General features: G+C 36.1%; 1 protein-coding gene across 1 annotated transcript in view; it reads left to right on the top strand.

Moving 5' to 3' along the window:
- SLC2A13 (solute carrier family 2 member 13) overlaps window positions 1–24,485 on the top strand; it is a 341,466-nt gene that overhangs the window by 235,074 nt on the left and 81,907 nt on the right. The window contains exons 5-6 of the mRNA XM_045554019.1: window positions 10,392–10,555; window positions 16,973–17,093. Of these exons, the coding sequence (XP_045409975.1) occupies window positions 10,392–10,555; window positions 16,973–17,093 (285 nt within the window). The remainder of the gene's footprint in view (window positions 1–10,391; window positions 10,556–16,972; window positions 17,094–24,485) is intronic.

Raw genomic sequence — 24,485 nt, forward strand, 5'->3', positions numbered from 1 at the left:
TCAGTGAACCCAATAGGTATCTGTCATCCTGCTTATGACCTATAGTCTCTCAAGTTCTTTTAATTCTCCCTGCATATGGTCCTTGGCTGATTTCAAATGCTCTCCCCAACTAAACCCTGTGGTAACCAGCATCCTCACTTCCCTGCCTGTTTGTATTTCCTCAATCTTGGGATATGGGAAATAGTGTTATGGCCAATTGGAATTGCTGATTAACTGTTTGGATTGTCAGAAGGAGTTACTGATTGCCTGCATGTTCCGTTGGCACCTCACCCTTGATGGTAGAACTTTGTCCGTCAGAGTGTCCTCCTTACATGTGTGGCAGGCTCCCTCAGCCGAATGTGGGCCCCACACTCCCTGAAAAGTCCTCAAGTAGTGTCTTTTTGTCCTCTACTACATGTATGGCACATACTAGCCCCTGAATAAGTGTATCTTAATTGCATCTGAGTGAGACATTTGGCCATTATGTTGTTATTCTCTACTAAAACGTTTATTACCATTATCCTGTCTAAATATTTGTTGAATTGAACAGTTAAGGTAGGGGTTTATTATATTACTGTGTCTTATTTGTAGTGTTTTAGGCACCAAGAAATAAAGGACATAAATTATTTCATTTAAGAAAATACTAAGTTTGGCAAAGGAAAAAGTATCTTTGTCTGAAGACATACATACATATGTAAGTTCTTCCTGGTTATTACTTCATGTTTGTTCTACTTAAAATAATATTAGATTTAGTTCACAGAGTTGGAGGCATATGGTGCCCGAAGACAGTGTATGACATATTCTAATCTACAAAATTTTAATACTTTAAACAAAACTTTTAAAGAATACATGCTTATTGTAGGAAATTGGAAACACATAAAGAAGAAAGGGCACCTAAATCTCACCACCTACAGATAGTGTGTCTTATTTTTCTATGATTTTTTTTAATAGTTGAGATTCTACCCTCAACATAGTTCTGTATTTTGCTTTCTTCACTTTATTCTGCATGCTCTTGATCTATTTTCCCAGTTTGTGATTCCACAGAGGTTCAGAGTTATAAATAATATGCATAAAACTATGTATCTTTACATAATCACATTTTTGTGACCACGCACTAAAATGTTGCTTTTATATAGAATAAAATTTCTTGCAAACTTTTTCTTACAAACAAACCTTTGAGGCCATTATAGCTTAAAAATAAAATACTGTCTTACTCCCTTTTGAAAGTCAATGCCAATAACAATGTTTTTTCAGGAAGAAAATGCCATGACCTGCTCTTTTTTCCCACTCAGGTTCTTAAGGCTCCTGAGAAGAATTTTAAATAGACTTTCACCTTTTTCCCTTTTGTTTGCTGTAATGAGGGGTTAGATGGACACAACTTGGCACAGCTTGGAGCTAAAGAGACAATAAATGAGGAAAGGAAATATTAGTTTGTGTCATTGTTTGTATAAAAAGCTTGGAAGTCCTATGTAGTCATTTTCTAGTGTACTATTCTCCAGTCTTCTGGGCACCTGAGAACTCAGGCTGGCCAATGAGGTAGAAAGAAGAATAGCTGAATCAGGAAAGGGATGGCAGTGGCGAGTGTGGTGGAAAAACAAGACATTCAAGACACACCCCTCTACCTGTCCTTCTCCTACTCCAGGGGATTTTTTAATTTCTTTAAATACTTTGGATTGTTTTAATACTTCATTACAAACATAATTATTATTATTTAAGAGATTAAAATTTAGTCATAGATATACTAAAAGCCACTGAATTATATACTTTTTGCATTTTATTTATTTTTATTTCGAAATATTAAAGGGTACAAATATTTTGGTTATATGCATCACTTTTGTAATACTTGAGTCACAGCTATAAGTGTGCCCATCACCCAAATAGTGTTCATTGTACCTGTTAGACAGGTTTTCACCCATCTCCTCCTCCCTGCTCTCCACTGCTTGATTTCCACTGAGCTTTACTTCCCTCTCTGCATATGTGTGCTCATCGGTTAGTTTCAGTTTAATAGTGAGTACATGTGGTGTTTGTTTTTCCATTCTTTAGATACTTCACTTAGGATAATGGTCTCTAGTTCTATCCAAATTGTTGCAACAGGCATTAATTCATCCTTTTTTATGGCTGAGTAGCACTCCCTGGTATGTGTGTGTGTGTGTGTGTGTGTGTGGATTGATTCCACATCTTTGCAATTGTGAATTGTGCTGCAGTTAAACATTCGAGTGCAGGTGTCTTTTTGACAAAATGACTTCTTTTCCTTTGGGTAAATACCCAGTAGTGGGATTGCTGGACCAAATGGTAGGTCTGCTTTTAGTTCATTGAGGAATCTCCATATTGTTTTCCATAGAGGTACTAATTTGCAGTCCCACCAACAGTGTATAAACATTCCTGTTTCTCTGCATCTACATCAGCATCTATCATTTTTGGACTTACTAATGAAAGCCATTCTAATTGTGGTAAGATGATATCATGTGGTCTTAATTTGCATTTCCCTGATTAGTGATGTTGAACATTTTTTTTATACGTTTATTGGCCATTTGTCTATCTTCTTTTGAAATCTTCTGTTCATGTCTTTTGCCCACTTTTCATTGGGGTTGATGTTTTTCTTGTCGATTTGCTTGAGTTCTTTGTAGATTCTAGATATCAGCCCTTAATCGGATATATTGTTTGGCAATACTTTCTCCCATTCTGTAGGTTATCTACTTGATCTATTGATTAATTCTGTAGCTGTACAGAAACTTTTTAGTTTAATCAAATCTCATTTATTTATTTTTGTTGTTGCTATAATTGCCATGGGTGTATTAGCCATAAATTCTTTTCCTAGGCCAACATCTAGAAGAGTTTTCCCAACATTTTCCTCTAGAATTCCTATGGTTTCGTGCATTACATTTAAGTCTTTTATCCATCTTGAATTAATTTTTGAGTAGTGAGAGGTAGTGGTCCCGTTTCATTCTTCTGCATGTGGCTGTCCAGTTTTCCCAGGACCATTTATTGAATTGGGCTTCTTTTCAGCCATGTGCATTGTTGACTGCTTTGTCAAAGATCAGTTGGCTGTAGGCAGATGGTTTTATATCTGGGTTCTCTGTTCTGTTTCATCAGTCTATGTCTCTATTTTTGTAGCAGTACCATGCAGTTTTGGTTGCTGTAGCCTTGTAGTATAGTTTGAAGTCTGGTAATGTGGTACATCTAGATTTGTTCCTTTTGCTTCAGATTGACCTGCCTATTCTGGCTCTTTCTTTCTTCTGAATGCAGCATAGAATTATTTTTTCTAGATCTGTGTAGTATGATGTTATTATTTTGATGGAGATTGCATTGAATTAGTAAATCACTTTGATAGTATGGACATTTTAACAATGTTGATACTACCAGTCTATGAGCATGATACGTTTATCCATTTGTTTGTGTCCTCTGCAGTTTCTTCCCTCAGTGTTTCACAGTTCTCCTTGTAGAAATCTTTCACCTCCTTGATTAAGTGTATTCCTAGGTATTTCATTTTCTTTGTAGCTATTGTGAATGAATGGTATTGAGTCTTTGATTTGACTCTCAGCTTGACTGTTATTGGTATACAGAAAAGCTACTGATTTGTTTACATTAATTTTGTAACCTGAGACTTTGCTGAATTTATTTATCAATTCCAGGAGTCTCTTGGTGGAATCTTTGGGGTTTTCTAGACACAGGATCTTATCATCAGCAAAAAGTAATAGTTTGACCTTCTCTTTCCCGATATGGATGTGCTTAATATCTTTCTCTTGTCTGATTACTCTGGCTAGGACTTCTAGGACTTCCAGTGGTGACAACAGGCATCCTTGTCTTGTTCCAGTTCTTAAGGGAATGCTTTCAACTTTTCCCCATTCAATATGATGTTGGCTATGGCTTTGTCATATATAGCTTTTATAATTCAAGATATGTTTCTTCTATACCTAGATTGTTGAGGGTTTTTATCATGAAAAGGTGCTGAATTTTGTTGAATACTTTTTCTGGATCTATTGAGATGATCATATGATCTTTGTTTTTGCTTCTGTTTATGTGCTAAATCACATTTCTTGGTTTCCATACATTGAACCATCCTTGCATCCCTGAGATAAAAGCCCACTTGGTCATGGTGGATTATTTTTTTGATGTGCTGTTGAATTTGGTTTGCTAGTATTTTATTGAGGAATTTTCCATCTATATTCATAATGGATATTGATTTGTAGTTTTCTTTTTTTTGTTGCATCCTTTCCTGTCTTTGGTATCAAGGTGATGCTTGCTTCGTAGAATGAGTTTGGGAGAATTCTCACCTTCTCAGTGTTATGAAATAATTTCTGCAATATGGGTACGAGCTCTTCTTTGTAGGTCTGGTAGAATTCAGCTGTGAATCCATCTGGTATGGGGCTTTTTTTGTTGAAAGATTTTTTTATTACGGCTTCCATCTCACTGCTCATTATTGGACTGTCTAGGTGTTTTATTTCTTCCTCATTGAGTCTTGGGAGGTTGTGTGTTTCCAGGAATTTTGCCATTTCCTCTGCATTTTCTAGTTTATGTATGGAGAGATTTTCGTAGTATTCAAGGATGATGATTTGTATTTCTGTGGTATCAGTTGTAATATCTTCCTTTTCATTTCCTATTGAGCTTATTTGGGTTGTTTCTCTTCTGTTTCTGGTTAATCTATCAAGAAGACTCTCAATTTTATTTATCTTTTCAAAGAACCAACTGTTCATTTCACTGATCTTTTGTATAATTTTTGTTTGTTTTCCATTTCATTTAGTTCTGCTCTGACCTTAGTTTTTTCTTCTGCTGGCTTTGGGTTTACCATATTATGAACATTAATTATTATAATTTCTTTCTGGAGATAGAGTCTTGTTTTGTCACCCCGGCTAGGGTGCAGTGGCATCATCATAGCTCACTGCAACCTCAAACTCCTGGGCTCAAGCCATCCTCCTCCTTCAGCCTCCCGAGTAGTTGGGACTACAGGCATGTACCACTACTCCCGGCTAATTTTTCTATATTTTGTAGAGATGAGGTCTCATTCTTGGTCAGGCTGGCCTTGAACTCCTGAGCTCAAGTGATCCTCCCACCTCAGCCTACGAGAGTGGTTATTATAATTATTTAAGGTATTAAAATTTAGTCATAGATACACTAGCAGCCACTGAATTATGTACTCTAAAAAGGTAAAGTTTTATGGTATGTGAATTATATCTCAATAAAAGTAAATATGGGGAAAAAAGAGGTGGTAAGCCATACTATCCCATTCATTCTTTTAAATAGACATTTAGAAAATGTCTAAAAGATAGTCATAACTCTGCTCTGGTAGTTGTAAAGGTAAATCACACATAGTTATTCTTTTGGGAGTTTATCATCTAATAGAGGAAATATGATATATAATTAAGTAACTCTAATGCCAGAAGGAAAGTGGTGTGTGTTATAAGAGAGGTACAGATAAATTGCAGGGGAAAAGTAGGAGGAAAGTGTAATAATTTTAGCTGCAAATGCTGAGGAAGGAATTTAGGAGAGAGATACATGAGTATTGATTGATATTCATGAATTAATGTAGAATTGATCAGGTAGGTTGGTAGGTTTGGTGGTGAAGCAAGGGAGTATCCATCACACTCTATCAGTGAATGATTAGGCAAGATTTCACCTGAGGCTACATAGATTGAAATAGTGGAAAGAAGGGAAATTCTGTGACACCAACCTTTGGAGAGTTCGAAAATATATGTTTTAGGGAATTTTACGTGAGGATAATTTGTGTTTTTCTCTAAACCCTTTCAGCTGCTAGGTTAAATGCAGAGTAGAAGAATAACTGGATATAGGCAGAGATGGAGTTTATGACATGACTATGATAAAGGTGGAATAGGCCAGGGAATTTGAAAATGGTGAAAAGAAAGTGATTATAATAATTGTTTGGGGAAGTAGTTTTTAAAGTAGCATCAGCATCACCTGAAAACTTGTTGGAAATGCAAATTTTTTTTTGTTCTCAGCCTACTGAATCAGAAATTCTGGAGGTAGGGCCCAACCGCGGGTGTTTTTTAACAGGCCCTCCAGGCATTTCTGTAGTATACCTATATCTGAGAACCTCTGGTTTGGGAAATGTAAACTACTTAAGACAGTAAGTAGAGCTATTTAGAGTAAGTACAGTTACTGGAGTGATCATAGCACACTGCATCCTCGAACTCCTGGGCTCAGGCAATACTCCCGCCTCAGTCTCTTGAGTAGCTGGCACTATGGGTACAAGCCACTGCACCCGGCTCATCTTCTCTTATGCTCTCTTAACAGTCTTTAATTTTTGTTTTAGGTACCTTTTTATCCTAAATATTCTTAATCCCTTTTCAAAATTTGTCAATAAATTTAATAAATTCAACAATTATTATCTATTTCTTGCTGTTATTCTGCAACACTAGTAATAGTGAAAAAGACAAGCTATGGCCTCAATAAGCTAAAAAAAAGATAGCTTTTTCAGAAATTCCTAGGAGGTGTGCTTTATTCAAACAGGAACTTAATAGATGTATTTTCCAAGCATGTGAAGTACTCATGTTTATACTTTAATTGATAATTAAAAGTCCTCATTAGGATAGGTTGTCATACCAAAGTTTATGTTTTCTAGAGCTATTTTGTGTTAGTCAGGTTTAAAATTCAGGCCTGAAAGTTGGATGTCACATAATCTCCAAGATAGTAATGCACATATGGTTCCAGCCTTTGCTATCCTTGGACGTCTACAGAGAGTTGTAAACCTTTCAACTTCGCTCTGGGGAAGAGGGGGTATGTGAGAGACGACCAAAGTTTGCCCAGGGAATCTTTGAAGAAGATGATAGTTTGTCTGATAGATATAGATACTATAAAATGACTTTGAAAAGAGAAGGCTTTCCTGCTTTGAGTCTAAAAAGGAAAGAAAGCCTTTTCTAGTTGTTCATATCGTTCTTTCACAAAGAAGTGTCTCTTATGCTTTGTGCATCTTTTGAATGAATAGTCCCTTGAAAATTGAAACTACTACATAAAAGTTTAGAAGATTGTAAACACAGTGATAACCCATTACTTAAGTGGTTGGCTGATAGCATTGTTTATGAAAACATTGGAATTCATATGCTTCAAAATGTAAGTTAAATGTATCTTTCCCCAAGTCCCTGAGCTGACTTTTAAAAATTAGGTTTGTGAATTATTCTGACCCAGTTATATCATCTCCTGCCCTATGAAAGAGAATATAGTTAGTGCCTGAATTTTTCTGGAACTGATTATCCTTTATGTGAATGTCCTTGTCTTTCATTCCTTCCTTCTTGTTCTAACGGTTGGCTTTTGCTTATTTTACTGCTTATTAGCACCTTTACTATAAGAGGCAGAATAATGGTGCCCACAAAGATGTACATACACATCCTAATCCTCAGAGCCTGTGAATATGCCACATTACGTGGCAAAGGGCAATATAGGATTCCAGACTGAATTAGGGGGGTTATCCTGGATATGTGAGTGGGCCCAGTATAATCGCTTGATTCCTTAAGTGTAGAAGAGGAAAGTAAAGAGAGGGTCATAGTGAAGTGACATGAGAGGGACTGGACTAACTGTTGTTGTCTTTGAAGATTGAGGGAAGGGGCCACTAGCCATGGAATTGGCAGATGGGGGGCATTTCTAAAAGCTGAAAAAAGGCAAAGAAATGATTTTCCTCTGGAGCCTCCATAAAGGCAGGGAGCCCTGCTGACCCTTTTGACTTTTGACAGCCAGAGAGACCAGAGAGACCTGTGTCAGATTTCCCACCTACAGAACTGTAAAATGGTAAATTTGTGTTGTTTTAAAGCCACTATGCTTATGGTAATTTGTTATGGCAGCAGTAAAACCCAATACATTTACCAGTGTCGGAGAAAGGAAATGAAGGTGAAACTCAAGGCAGTCCACAAAGGACAAAGTTTAAATGGGGCCTGGAGTTGCAGCTCTTGCTGAGAGGAAGATACAAGCTGTCAGTGAATTTCAGCCCCTGTTCTCTCTGTTTGCCATTAATCCAGACAATCTGCAGTTGCCTGTTGCCAGTGTAATGACTTGAAGTAGGCTTCTAAACAATATACCTTTTGTTCAGTCTGCCTCCAGTCCACTCACTTGGCTATTATCAGAGTGATCTTCTCGTAGAACAGATTTAATCCTGGTTTTAATACTTCTCTTTAAAGTCCATTTCATGGTTTTCCATTGCGACAGAATGAAGTCTAGGACACATAGCATCACATTCATGCCTCCTCCACAAAGAAGCTCCTGCCACAGCCTTATGTCATATTTCTCTGTCATGTGCATTTTATGTTCAGCCAAGGTAAAGTACTTACATTTGTGTACCCAGCATACTGTCTTGCACTTTTGTCATTTCTATCACCTCCAGCACCCTCCCAGATTGTCATATCTGCTGGGAAACCCCTGTAAATTATTCAAGGTTCAACTGAAACATTAATTCCCAGGAGAATCAAGGAATCTTCTACATCAAATAAAATTGTTTGCTCTGCCCTTTTGTGCTACCTTGTGACTTGTACACCTTGTGATATTAAAATGATTTCTTGCATTTTATTCTCTTACACTAAACTGTGAGCTTCTTGTAGGCAGTACCAGAATCTAATAACGTATCAGTGGGATCTTAGTAACTCACATAGGTTACAGTAAGTACTCAAGAAATAAACACTCAGTGAGCATGTGATTATGTTACCCAGCCTGGCCAGCATACCACAGAGATGCCATTAGAATGCAGGTTTCTGAATCTCAGGTGGATGTTTGGTTGTATTTTTGCCTCTAAAACTTACGCATCATAAAAAACTTTTTATCCCTATGTAATGTTTTTCATTTTAAGTAAAATTTAGACTGTTTTGTTTCATACTACTTCCCTTTCTGTCCTTTAATTTAGCACTTGGTGATTTCATAATTTTACTGTATTGAAAAAGAAAACATCAAAACACCCTCTCTGTTTAATTTTTTCATGCCTCTGTTTGGAAGAATGATTTTATGCAATGTATCTACTTATATTCTTAAAGCATTGAGAAGACTCAAATTTAGTTGCATGGCAAGTATCAAATTCGTTTGGCTTTAAATATTTGAATTTTCTCTCAGCATTTCTGTTTCCTGCCTTTTTAGATTTGGTATTCAGTTAGTTTCATGATTGTGTATAGATTTGACCTTGCTGCACAGGTCTTTGTGAAAATGTATACAGTCAAACTAGGAAACTGCAAAACAGTGTTGAGATGGAATTAATTGCTTTCATAATTTTTATCATCACTTTACATTCTGACTGCAAAATATTCACAATTTTCATGATGATGGGAATAATTCCACGAGGAATTTCTCTTTTTACAACAGCTGTCAGACATCAAAGTCTTAAAATGGTTGGCATAATTTTTAGTGTGATCAGTATAGCACATCTTTCATGCTGCATAGTAATTTATAAGTTTGGTTCACTAATTTAAAAAAGGAAAACACTGTTTATCAAAATGAGCCAGGTCCATGTTGGTGTTAATGTTTTACATAAGAACCATTATCATTAATTTTAAAAATAGAAGTCATTGATGAATCAGTGAGACTTTAAATATATTTAAAACATTTTATTTGTGAAATACTGTGAAAGCTAGGCAAGGCCATGATTCAGAATGTGTCTTTAGGTTTTGAAGTCTATCACATTTCATCAGTAATTCCCCGGGAGTATTTTGCTTTGTTTTTGGGTCAACTTTAAAGTAACCAGCTGATTTAGCTACCTATATTTCCACTGAAAAAGAAATGTCCCGTGAGAAACCTGTCATCCTTAAATGTGCCAGACATATCTTCCATTGTGCATCAACATACTGGCATTATGGTCTTTTAAGAGCCAGTCTCTAGTGAATTCATTTAGCACCAAATGAGTCTACAGTGCCTAATCGTGCAGATTGTGCTACAGACTTACCTTCCAGGAACCATAAACCGTTCTTATGTACATCGTGTCAGTTTCTCATCTCTTTACACAATGCCACATATCCTCTGACACATTCTTACTCTTCATGTCTTCTTTGAAGAGATTCTTTACTTGTAACAGATTTCTATCTTTATGTCACATTATTATATGCAGTGAGTCACTGTATTCTTTTAAAGACATTCACAGTGTATGAAGACTTCTGATTCATTCCATGGTCTTGGAACTTATCTTTGATAGTTTTAGTGTAAGTGCCAGCTACTGCTTTACCTATTTGTGGGGTATGTTTCACTTTGGAAACCTTCAGCCCTCTATCCACTTGCTTGGGTGTCTTTTATTGACATACAAAGTTCAAAATAAATTTATCTGAACACAATCTCTATATTGTGACCTTTCAGCAGGTCACATGAATTCCCTTGTTAACTTGATGTTATTACTACAGCTATTCATGTTGTTGAGATGGCTGCATCTTTTTCTGTCTGAACAACTCGTTTTCTTTGAATAACCATCAACAGCAATTGTTTTATTCTCTACCTTGCAGGTACTATAGTGCAACCATTCTGCAAATGTCTGGTGTTGAAGACGATAGACTCGCAATATGGCTGGCTTCCGTTACGGCCTTCACGAACTTCATTTTCACACTGGTGGGAGTCTGGCTTGTTGAGAAAGTGGGCCGCAGAAAGCTTACCTTTGGTAGTTTAGCAGGTAGGTGCCTGGATGGAGGATTCAGTTACAAACTTTTTTTCTAACAATTACCGGTCAACCTTCCAAAGTGCAATACTGGTAACACTTCTAATATTGGTTTCTTAGCCAAGCAATATAAAATTAGAGTTCTTCTAGACCAAATGAAAAAAAAAAAAAGAAGCTTTTAACAAATGTTACAATATGTGACTAGAAACTAGAATATGACTAGGATTGCAAGAACAATTTGGACCTACTGAGGGCAGCATTTTTCTGATATTATTTTGAGTTCTGCTCAAAGGTACAAAAGTGAAAAGAATAATCATTTTTTGTTCTATCCTTGTTTGAAAAACTTGGTATTGAGAAACTTGCTTTTTAACATATGTCATATTTTTAAATTTGAAGTAGACTGGAAGTAAATTGGTAGCATTTGTTTCCAAAGTGCTTTCAACAATGGAATATTAAAACCATATAATTTCTTTACAAAACGGAGACAGACTCTTTTTATATTTGAGACAGGTCTAAGTTCTAGAAAAAATTCTAGTTGGTTAAATGTGTTTTTTATAATGACTAAATATGGCAAAATTTTCTCACAAGTAACTTTTGTGTTTAAACTCTGCCCATTTCATTTGTTATTTCTCTGTAACACGAGGGCTTTTTCACTTGACAGAATGGGACCCATCTTTGACACTGTCTTCACTCGGTTGCATCATATAATTTTCTAATTTTTTCCCAAATATGCAAGCACATTCCTACTTACCAATTAGCTGAATTCTAATAGCTCCTTTATAAGTGTATTGAATAAAAATACATTTTTCCATTAAAATGTAAAGTTTCCAGGGCAGCATTTACTAAATTCTGTTTTAACCAAATTATACCTAAAACATTGGTCTAATAGGACTGTTTAGGCACTCACTCCAGATTTCATGAGAAAATACATTCTGAATTCCAAACTCAGCTATTAGGCATGCGTGTGCTCCCCCAACCCTCACCCTAGAAGGAAGAGTGGAACACTTCCACCTCCCATTCTTGAGTCCAGTCAGGTGAGTTGAATTGCAGTGTAAGCACTGAGGGGAATGTGGGAGATTGTCTGATTAAAGGGCAAAGGTGATTGCCAACAGTCAAGCTACATCGGGAACAAAGAGGGTAAGTGAAGAAAAGTGAGAGACAAAGGAAGGTTTCAAAACCATACATTTGTAATCCTGTTGAAGAAACCAGAGTTGCTTAGCCTGGAGAAAAGACTGAAGGGCAGCCTAATACATACATTATTCTAGCAGACAGTAGATGTTATGAGGACGTTCATTTTTACTTAATACAAGAAAAATATTCCTAATAATCACAACTATCCAACAATGAATAGTATTGTCTCATTAGATGGTAAACTCTCAACAAAAGGATAGATTACCATCAGGCAGTGATGTGCTAAAAGTAAATTCCTACAGGGGGCTGGAAATTGGATTCACTGACCTTTTAGGTTCAGGTCAACTCTAAGAAGAGATAATAGCTTCCTTCAAATATTTTTAATTGATACACTTCCTTTCCAATAGGACCCCAATAGATTGCTACCTCAGGAGGTCTACTTTTTAAATAGAATTTTAAGTGCTTCTTCAATTTGGGATTTGGCTTTTGAGATCTGGGAAAAACTGCAGATTAAACATTTTTTCTAGCAGCCTGTGTCCCTTCATTTGTTGTATTCCACTACAACACTTCTTATAAGTTCTGCAGAATTTGGGGGCCATTATTGATATAAAACATGACTGTGTGGGTTTGAATTTTGTAATTTTGGGCAAAGTTCTATTTCCTCGTCTATAAATGGGGATTAATTATCATCCTGACTTCATAGAATCATAATGAGGATTTAACACATTTATATATGTATAGCATTAAAAATACAGCCTGACACAGAGTAAAGTGCTCAGAGCATTTTAGCTGTCACAGCATTATTATCGCCAAAGAGTGACCCTTTGTTGTTTTAACTATACTGTGAAATCAGCCTCCATTGTCATAATCTGGGAACTTCCCTGAACTCTTGGCTGATGTCACATTTCCCCTCTCAGCATGGGTCTTCTGGCCCAAGGATTTCCAGGGCCCATCCTGACTATTAAAAGGAAGTATTCAGACAATTGCTTGGAGAGAAAGACCAAGAGATTTCAGGGGCTGCTTCTCATGAGAAACCTATAGGCACTTTTCTTTGCTGCCTTTGTCTCTTTCAGCCCAAACTACCAACACCTCAGCTGTGTCCACTACAAATCCTATGCAGTGATTCCTCCAGCTTGAGAGACACCATCCATCTGATTTCCTTATTATGGAGCCCATTAAAATGATAGTGGATATTACAGTGGTTTAGGAGGTAGCAGGTTTGGTTTCTTGTTGCAGGTCTCCTCTTTTACATGTACATACAGTAAATAGTATTTATGCAGTTCTTGTTTTTCACTGTAATTAAATAGTTTCCTCCAATGGAAGTTTACACCTTTGGAAGGAGACTTACTGCTAAACAACCTTGTTAGTGTGTTACTATTACTCCAGTGTGACCCTCACAATAGATATTTCTTTCATGCTCCAATACTAATTGATTTAGTGTTAGTCCTATTTTTATTTCAATATGTTTTTGTTTTATTCATTTGTATGTAAGTATATATGTGATATTTTAATAGTGGTAAGTATTAGAATATTGTTTTTTTGTTTTTTGTTTTTTTTTTTTGAGACAGAGTCTTACTCTGTTGTGCAGGCGAGTACTGTGGCGTCAGCCTAGCTCACAGCAACCTCAAACTCCTGGCCTCAAGCAATCCTCTTGCCTCAGCCTCCCGAGTAGCTGTGACTAGATAGAGGCTCTTGCTACCATGCCCAGCTAATTTTTTCTATTCTTAGTAGAGACAGGGTCTCGCTCTTGCTCAGGCTGGTCTTGAACTCCTGAGCTCAAGCAGTCCTCCCTCCTCGGCCTCTCAGAGTGCTAGGATTACAGGCGTGAGCCACTGCGCCGGCCTCTATTTTAAATTTCTTAAATTGGCTACGGCCTGGAATTTTTAAACCTTCGATTCAGTATCATTCCCAATTTTGTGTTTTTATTGTGATTTATTACATTGAGTTAAAAATAGAGAAAAATCTTATCAAAATAATTTTTGAATAAATATTCTTTAAAAATTGCTACAAATAACCTATATTGAAGGCTGCATTAAGAAAAATCTTTTTATACAAAGAAATATAAAATATGTAGTCCATGAATAATTTTAAATGTAGGACATTTTATAGTGTTCTAACTTCTTTAATATTTTCAAAACTTGTTCAAAGAACTGGTCTGTTTTGTAAATATTACAAATGTAATGACAGCCTCTTGATTCTTTTAATAGTGGGAGGTTTGTATCTATGTAGCTTTATTAGTAATAAATCAGAAAGCCAGAAACACTGTGTTTTTCCTCCATATATTTTGGTAGTGGAGTATGTCTGAAGACATCACTCACAGGCTGTCTCCATCAGAATTACCAAGAGTACTTATTTTAAAATATGGATGCCTGGGGAGTGCCTATCTTAGATCTGCTAAATTAGAATCTCTGAAGATGGGATCTGGAGCATGTGTTTCTTAAGCAGGCAATACTTACACCAAGCATGAGAACTACTGCTCTAGTAGAGTCATGGGAAAGGAAGTTTTTCTGAGTATTTCTAACAATCTAAGCCTTGAACCAGGTAGTTAATGTAACTTATTACATCAGATATTTGAGAATGCTATTTATCCAACACACTTTACTTCCTGCGGAGTGTATCTTTATTAGGAAAATTGTATCAAAATTTCAGTGTACTTGGTCAAGAGAGACCCTTTTCTTGAAATACAAAGTACATGCCAAAACTACACAGTACACTAGAGAAAATCCTTCATCCAAAGCCTTCCCACATTAGACTCAAATCTAGGTTGCGCTAATTAATCACTGGACAATAAATATAATAATTTTAAATACTAAGAGGTAACTGACAAAACGTATGTAACTTATTAAGGAAAAAGGTAATTCAAGTGGTTTTATGCTTTAAGGGTATATATGAGTAGATAATAGGACTAGGTGGTCATTTTAAAATTTGTTCCATAAATAAGGTCATTGAAGACACCATTCCTTTCCCTTAAAGAGCTCATCATGTCATAGGGTTTTTAACCCTGTCTGGGCATCACAATCACCTGTGGAGCTCTTTAAAATTCAGAAATCTCATCCCCATCTTCTGGAGAGTCAGATTAAGAGAGTATGGGGTACATCTCAGGCATTTGCTTCTAATAGGAAGCCAAGATTGAGAAACGTTGCTGTATGCAGTGAAGAAGATAAAGGTATAATGCTGGCTTTTAAAATATTTCCATCCAAAATGGGCTAAAATAAAATTATTTGGCTTAAGAAGGGTTAACTTGCACCTACTTGGGAATATTGTGTATCCAGAATGGTCCATTCTCCGTATTTTGCAAGTTGGTTGGACGTTTTTAAAGACAGATGCAAGAAATATATTGACCATAATGCAGAACTCTCATCTAGGATACTGTTACCATGCTAATTCTGTGGCTTCAATTGGATGGCCTTAACATTTTTGTTTGTTTTCTTCAAAAATAACCACCATTACAAAAATTTATAATACTATGGTTCATCTATTCAAGCAATAATCATTGGGATTTGCATATGCCAGGCACTAGAACTGGACATTTTGGGGTATGTACAAGGCATACCATCTTAAAGTTTACAGTTTACTGTGGAAATAGGTTATTTAATGAATGTTATGAAAGAAAAGTATTATCTTTCCTTCACATCTAAAGTATCAAAGTTTCCCAATGAAAAAAAATCTTACCTGTTCCATGGCAATCAGATTTGGGTGTAATTTGGGAAAATACCGAAGGACTCATGTTCTTTGATAGACAGAGTACCAGTAAAACTCATGGTTGGTTTGTTTTGTTTGAAGATAGAGGGATGATTTTCCTAACAGACCTAGTATATCTGTTTTCTCAATTCAAGGCTTAATAGTCTTTTTTGAGAAAAGTGGTGGCTCAAACTATTCATAGTTCTGGTTTGAATTTCAAGCCAACAGAGGTAAAGTAAACTGTGATTTTACTTTGTTGGCTTTGTTGGCCCAGTTTGGCAAAATAGACTTCCCTTCAAGATTCCCCTTCCTTCAACTTTTTTCCTACTATTTGGGAGGTCTGCTACTGCTTATAATGATAATTATAACTAATATTTTTATAGCATTACAGAAATCTTTCAAATACATTATGACACTCAAAATTTACTGTAATTCTATAAGGTAAGTATTTTCACTAAGCCTTATTTTACAAATGACAAAATTGAATTATGGAAAGGTTGTGTGCTTTGCCCCAGATCACAGTCAGGAAACAGTAGAGCTAGAACCTAAACACAACTTCCTGATTCCAGGAGCACCTCTGTCCCACAGTACTTGACTTGACACATCTCCTATACCTTCAACATAGACACCTCAACTATTATGTAATCCCATTATACTTCCACGGGGCAAAGTTCTTTTTTTAATCATTCCTTTAATAACATTTTTGGTCATATTGTAAATTACCCCTTAGTTTAACTAATAAAAACTTTACTACTGCATAAATACCCTCCCTAAATTCCATATGTTAAACATACTGTCTCATTCAAATAAACTGTACAAATTAATGCAGCCATATTTTCTTTCTCCTTCCTTCCCATGACCCTTTTTGTTTATCCTCATGATGTCTGGCTGGAACAATAGTCAGAAGTTCAACAGCTTTTCTTATTTACCATCAGGATTTCTATCAGGGACACACAAATTGGCCTTTTAAGTGATATGCCTAATCACCAATCCTATACCTTAAAATCAAAGACAAATATTCCACTTACAAATACTAACTGGAATGACAAATGTATACCTGTGTTACATCATTTCTGGCACCTTAAAGTCTTAAAAAAATGCTGCTCCTTTTTAATAAATGCTTTTTCAACTGCTTTAGAAATAGTAAGTCTGTTGCTTTTTAGTTTCCTGATTTAAATGTTAGTGATCGAATACCATTAGAACAATTTTCTTGGCACTGAAAGGAACACAAGGAATGCTCAATGTCATTCTGTTGCCTTTCATAGTTACTGACGTGTTAGGCACTCAATAATCTTGGTTACATTAATTGATTTTGAGATTCTCAACAATCCTAGATGGCTTTTTTGTTTTTTTTAAGAAAATCATTACCAATTTACTGTTTGGTTAGCAAATGTATTTGTTTGAATTTCACTCCCATCGTGTCTCACAATGAATGTGCTAGTGAGTTGTTCTGATAATCTGTTTATACATTAGCATTTTTTTTAATCCAGTGAAAATAGATGAAGGTAATTTTTTCAGAGGTATCTTTTTACCAAACCCAATCTGCTTTGGAAGAATGCTGTCAACTATTCTCTGATATAAAAATTTTTTTGTTTTTTTGTTTGTTTGTTTGTTTTTTAGGTACCACTGTAGCACTTATTATTCTTGCCTTGGGATTTCTGCTGTCGGCCCAAGTTTCCCCACGGGTCACTTTTAAACCAATAGCTCCGTCAGGTCAGAACACTACTTGCACAAGATACAGGTGAGATTTCATTATATTCCCCTTCCTTAACCTAACTGGTAATTTCTCTGTTTGCTTTTAACTTTTCTAAAATTTAAAGAGACATGAGTAGGAGCTTGCTAGGAATCCATTCTTACGAGGGAAGGGAAGAAAATGGGAAAGGTTGTAGGGAAGGGGAACCAGGAAGAGGAACAGCATGTGCAAAGACGTGAGCATAAGGAATCAGAGAAAAAGTGAATTATTAGACACAGTTTTGGAGCTGTTTCTTCTCTGGAAATTAAAACTAGGGATTGATACTGAATCTAAGCAGGAATACATTGAAACTGTTTGAGACCATTTATGACTCAGTGGCGTCTATATCCCAGGTGAAATAAATAACTTTTATCAGTAATCAAAGTCTTGCAAGAAGCACATGTCCTTTGACTATTTTGACAGTTAACCTTCATTGAGTTCCATGGATTATCCTCTTATTCATTTAAGGAGAAAAGAAAGTTTCCCCCAGTATTGTGGCTTTTCCTGGGGATCAGGAAGTAGAAAATGATGATGGAAAAGAGTGAAATATTCTAATGGCAAGCTGCACGCCTAAGAGCTCATTAAGTCTAGTGGTGTACACACTGTAATGAGTGGATGGAAAAGTGCGTGGATGTATACATGGACTGAAGAACACATAAATGGAAGATCGAATGACTGAACAGATCAATTAATATATTTAGCAGCAGAGTTTCAAGGGTTTTTTTACTTGATTTTAGCCGTCAAAAAGGCTAACAACCCCTTTAAAACATACGGATAGAATAAGACCTAGCTTTAAAAAAATAAAAAGTTATATTCCTTTATCCTCGACTTCATGGGCACAAGTCTCAAATTGATGAGTAAATGATTTATTAAGTCAAACAGTTCTTTGTGAAATTAAAACATTACATTTATACACTAAACTCTACTTGGTATCCACTTGGAACTTCTAGTTGAACATGGGTATAATAAATTCATGACTTCTCATAACACAAAAGAGGAAGATATGTATTATTATGCTTTTCTGGTCCCAAATTGTAATATCTACTTGCATTTGGAAAATAGACAGTTATAGCACCTCTTTTATCCTACTAATAAGTTTTTTTTTATTTATTTGTGTATTGGCTTACTGATTTTTATAGCCTTGTTCTAAAAAGACTTAACAGATATAAAGGGGAATTGATATAATATCTATGTATTGTATACTGTTGGTGAGGGTACAAATTGTTCTTAGTTTTGGAAATAGATATGGTTCTGCTTCATAAAAGTTAAATGCCTGTGCCCATTGACTCTGCACTTACACTTGTAGAAATCTATAGACTACGGTGATGAGTATCTAATCCATTCTGACTAGAGTAGAATGTTTAACAAAATGAATGATTCAAGAACAGTGGTTCTTCTTTAATTCAGTATGTATTGGTTTCGTACCAGGCAGTATTGCAGGTTGAGGCCAAAAATATTGTAGGTTGGACCTCACTAATGACTTAGACCCAAGAGATTGACTATCCTAAATAATTTGCAGTGTGAATGTCCCCTTTTTAGAATATTTTATTTTTTAATTGATATTATATCGCCTGTTAGATTCTGTGAACATGAATGTATTAAAGAACATCTTTCAGATCTGTTTTTAACACATAAAACTGTGCACAAAGATAAAGATGGAAGCAAGTTGCTGTAGAAAACATGCAGCCACCTGTAAAAAAGCTGTCACAGGGTACCACCCGAGGCTAGAAGAAATAACTCTAGTGTGGGTATCATCTGAATCATATATCTTCATGAGAATGTGCATACATGTTTCTAACATGGCCTTTAGCTCCACACTCTCAAATTATCAATGTTCTACCCCCTTCATTTCCAATTAAATATATTTTCTCATGAGAGCTGTCTAAGCTTTGAGGAGTCAAACCTTTCCTAGGTAACACTTCCCTCAAATACTTGATATTTTATTATTTATAGTGTGATCTCAGTATATACAAATCATTATAATAATATCCTTAAAAGTAGACAGATATTTCCTAAAGTGTACAAGTGTAGAATTTTAAGGTACCTTGCCCCTAGAGTTTTAATCTTATTCACTCATCCCTTCTTCATGCATTTAAACATACTATGTAACACCTACCATAGGTTATAGTAAGGATGAATTAATATGTAGAAAGTGCCTAAAATGGTGCTTAACACATAATCACTGAATAAGCATTACAGTCATTGTTAAAATTAATAAACCCTATAATAGGAGATGAGATTGGGATGATGAGACTCAGAGAAGGCAGCCTTAAAAATGGGATGTTTGAACTGAGCTCTGAGAGGGAAAATGGAGCATGTGTAAACATGGTGCAGGGCAGTAAGGAACTTGGCAAGTGCCAGGAACTGAAAGAAGATTCCTGAGGTTAGAGAAGAATAAGATAAGGTTATTAAGGTAGACCAGAGCCAGATCATTCAGAACCTTAGATGTTTTTGATCTTCAGTCCAAAAACATAAACCCACTGAGGAGTTTTAAGCAGTGGAGTGCCTTGACCAAATTTTCGATCCTAAACTGTCTCTGGGCATGTGTTCATATAGGGAGATGGTTCTTAGACTTGTCCAGGAGATGATAGTTACCTAAATTACGGTGTTGATATTGGAAATAAACAGGTAGAGAGACTTTCAATATATTCAAGAGAGAAAAATCAAAAGGAATTTTAAAATAAGTAATTGATTAAGTAGCCCAGGAGTTTGAGGTTGCAGTGAGGTCTGATGATGCCATTGCACTCTAGCCCAGGTGACAGAGTGAGATCCTGCCTCAAAAAATAATAATAATAGTAAGTAATTGATTTACTATGGGCATAAGAGAAAGGAGCCTTTGGATGGCTCCTATTTGCCGTTAGACCAGCAAGGTGGGATAGATCATGGAAATGAGATGGGGTAATTAGATGAGGCAAGACCATGGGTATCATTTTGGGCATGTTGAATCTTAACGCGTCCGTGAAACATCATCAGTGGGGATACTGAGTGGGTATTTGGGAGTACTGGTCTGTAGTTGAAGGAGAGCTCTGGAGTATAGAATAATTATCCATACATGATAATTAAAGCCATGGAGTTGGGTGACATCTGCTTTCTAACCAAGATCTTTACTGAGACTCTCACTACCTTTGCAGTTCCACCAGCAGTTTACTAATCAGATGGACAGTACTGTGCTCCATTCTTCATGCTTTCTCCCCCAACATAGAATCACAGACGATTCATGCAGGAAGGCCTTACATTGAAGTCTCTCATCTTACACTTGAGCAGACTGAGATTCAAATAAGTCACATTCCTTTCCCTAGGGCACACTAATTAACTGCTTGTTCTTTAGACTTCTCTTATCTGGTCCCCATATGGACCATTTTTATTTATTTATTTTTTTTTTAGCTCATACAGTTCTTAGGAATTTTTGTTAATGTGAAACCAGTGATGCAACAGCTTCTCTTTCTACTCCTTTCAGACCGTTCTTGGGCTTTTTCGTGGACCAGCGACACAGTTTATCAGTTAAGATGACTTGTACAGTTAGGTACTTTTGCTAATTTAGTGATGATGCCTGGCACGTTAACTCCTCAGTATAGTTCTTACTGCATTTTAGACCTTGTTTGAATAGAAATTGACAGAAGAGACTGTGCCTCTAATTATTGTACTTTTTTCTTTCATTAATAATACTTCTCAATTAAGAGTCTTACTCAGAGTCATCTGTGGAGGTACTTACAGCTACCCACCTCCCCTTCCCACAGATCTGCCCCACCAGGACAATGGAGTGTGGTTTAGAAACACTCCCCAGGAGACGCTAGTCTGTCTTCCATTAAGAACCACTGCCATAATGCTTCAATTTTTTTTAAAAACTGCCAACTTTATTTTTTATTTTTGGCTTCTTGAACATTGTTAAACCAAGACTCCAAAGATCATCAATATGCTTCTTTTTCTATATATTGATATTTTTATGTTTTCCTCTTCAAATGAAGTTCCAAATTGACAAACTCTGGCTTCATCTGTCAACCTCCCTATGGTGGTGACACTAGTTTTGGGAAACAGTATGCTCCTCATTAATTAGCCCTTCGAAGTTCATTTCCAAGAAAAATAATTTTGCATTTACTACACTGTCTTTTCTTCTCCTTTTTTAAGCCTGGTGTGATTTAACACACATCATTGACATGGGCACTTTAAGACTGTCAAATTCAATCATAAAACTTTTATGCAACCTTAGAAATGTGCAAAAACCCTATTAGCCTCTGTTCTTTCCCAGTATTTGACCTCCTGGTGATAATGCATTTATTTTCAGTAATTCTTAGCATCTTGATGGCGAATATAATATTACACTGTGAATGGAACTTTCCATTTTTGTTTAAAAAAATTCTTTTTTGCTTACTGATTTCCTTTAAAATTAACCTGTTTTAATTTAAGAGGGCCTGGTGGCATAGGCTAATATGCCTTGAGGTTACTATTAATAAAACTAAGCAGAAAATATTTTATATGTATTGATTCATATCCATGGACCCATTTGAGATGAAAGTAAATGTACATAAATTGATGCAAAAGGGAAATGAAAGTTTAAACGAAAAGCCCTCATAGGTTATCCTGTGACCTTATCTCCAAATAATTGTATATATCTTTTGCTAGCACGTAAATACCCCAGTGCTGAAATCTGTCTACCTATGATGAAAGGATTTCTATTCATCTGGACATAAGAGCTTCTTGAAGAAAGTTGGCCATTTATGGGGCATATTCTTTGACCTTTATATTTTTTGATGCCATGGCTTTTGGCCAAGGACTTGGAAATTCTCCACAGTGTCAAAAGATTCCCTACCCAAACCTTATTTATTTTCCACTGTCAAAAGGTGCTTTTTGGGAAGCCAGAAAGACAAGGAGGACTCTAGGTTAGCTGTGCAAACAGTAGGGAAAGAGCACTTCAGGGAGAGGGAACATCAGGTCGTGTGTACAGGTCCTAAGCAAGGAATGTGGCTTCTTCAAGGAACGGATCAGTGAGACCCAGCCATAGTAAGCAAGCGAGAGAATGGCACAAAGATAGACTGGACAGCAAGCTGGTGACAGAACATGCCAGGACCTCATAAACCATGAGAATTTTGGATGTCATTTTACAATGCTGAGAAGTCTTCAAAGGGTAATAAGATGGGAATGACAAGTAGATTTGCATTTTAAAAAGATGAAGGTGGCTGCAGAGTAGAGAACTGATGAGACAAAGACAAAGGGTGATGAAAGGAGGTAAGTTTCAAAAAAAAAAAAAACCTTAGTAGCCTAGGCAGGAAATAATGCAACCTTGATGGTGGCAGTGGAGATAGACTTGAGAGGTACTTTAGAAGGGAATGACAGGGCTACATGGTTAGTTAGATGACAAAAAAAAAAAAAAAAATGCTTTACAAACAAAAAGGTACTCAGGGTGAGAGGAGTAAGGGCTCTGAAATCTCACTGTAGTGTACTTCTCAGAAACACGATTCCAGGGATAGAAATCTGGAGACCCTTGCCCCTGCTCTCCAGTTAAACACAAAGCAGTCACATAATCAGAGCAGTACTTAATATTTTCTGTTGCTTATATTCTTATTTAAAATGTCATCTTCATTCCTGCTTGAACTCAGAAGACTTTTGAGAAAAGCTTTTGTCCCTTTAGGTCTGAAGTAAAACAAAAATGTAAGGCGGGGGGCAGTATATCTCTGATAACCCATAAGACCTATATGCTCATTCTAGGACTCTGGTCATTACAGTGAACAAATAAAACCAACTTGGAATTTGGTTCGCATTTCAAGTAAACCCACTTAAAATAGCACCCATATTTTGTTCTGCATAAACAAAAGGAATGAACCATCCAGGACTGTAGCATCAGTAGACTATAATCATAACCTCTGGTATATTTCCCTATAATAAAGGCCAAGAAGACATTATAGAAAATATAAATACTAAATGAATGAGGCCCCTAAAAAACTTAGCCATTCTCTCATTAGGTTTAAATAAAATGAAAATCACCATCTTGTAAATTGCATTAAATGAATGGTAACAGCAGTTCAGGTATCAACATTTAAACATTCTGTTTTGTTGAACTAAAGTATTTCCCATCATTGTAAAAGCAAGTTACACAGCCCTTACTATGCTTCCCCTCTCTGGTAGAAAAATAACTATTGCTGTGGACCAGACTTTTTTTTTTTTTAACAAAGAATAGCAACCTGATTGCTAAAAGAATCTCTTCAGTGAGAGTAATTTTGAAAATTATTAATTTTGATTGGGTGTTTGGGTGGGTAGACAGACAGATAAATGAAGGGTTGGTTTTGCCAAGGTAGATGGTACCGACTAAAAGAAGGTTTTTGGTATAATTTTCACCCTGAAATTTAGGTACATGTGTTAGAAAATTTGGCAACACTTTGTTATAAAGTGTTTGCTATAAAAGAGTTGATGATTTAGGAAACTTCCAGACCTTTTTTCTTCAAAGTTTCCTTCTAGCCATGGCTGCGGCGTGATGGGTGATAGGTCTGTGTGCATGCCGGCAGCCTCCGCAGTTCCGGCTCTGGGCTCTCTGGGCTCACTGTGAAACTCAGGTCTCGCAGTGTTTGGGTCGGGCTTCCGCGACTCTTCAGATTGTTGCTTTGTGGTAACAGGATAATGTTTTCCTAATATTAGTAAGTAAATAAGTAACAAAGAGGATGGTATGTCATATGTCTCTTGGATTGTAACAGCCAGGTTACATAGTAAATAAATTAGAAAACTACAAAAATGAAATCATGTATCCTAAACAACCTGGTTTTAGTAGCTGACAATCAGCAATTGATTATTGTGTAATTCTACACCATTTGGAAAATCAAAGAATACAGAACTTTAGGAAAAAATACATATTCACATTTGTAGTCAGTTCATTGTTTTAATAAACATTTTTGAGAGTTGCAGTAGGTCAAGGGATATTGAGATTAAAAAAAAAAAAGTCCTCCTCCTCCCAGAGTTTGCACCTATAAGGGAGAAAAATGCAAATACATAATTACAAAGCAGTGTAATAAAAGTTGATGAATGTATCGGCATGGATTGGCATAATTCACTTCTGGAAGCCAACATAGGTTTTCCACATGAAGCTTCTTAACATTCACATTTTTCTAGATGCCTTCGTAATGTTTTTAACTGTATAAAATAAATTTTAGAGGAGTACAAAGGAAATCAATTCTATTGAAATACAGTTGCCAAAATACTTCTAAAAATAAACTTGTTATATAGCAATGTAGAACTTCTTGATTAACATATTAAATAACATCTAGCTGCAGCTCTAATACCATAGTTTCAAAACCATGGTGAATGTAAACGGTATTTGGAGATTTCTGCAGCTGCTGTAATGGGAGATGAAAATGTGTGATTTCTGTTGGTGCCAATAGTTTATTGCCTACATTCATAATTGAAGGAAATGCTAAA

Source organism: Lemur catta, chromosome 6 (assembly GCF_020740605.2).
Source record: "Lemur catta isolate mLemCat1 chromosome 6, mLemCat1.pri, whole genome shotgun sequence".
Taxonomy (NCBI): Eukaryota; Metazoa; Chordata; class Mammalia; order Primates; family Lemuridae; genus Lemur; species Lemur catta.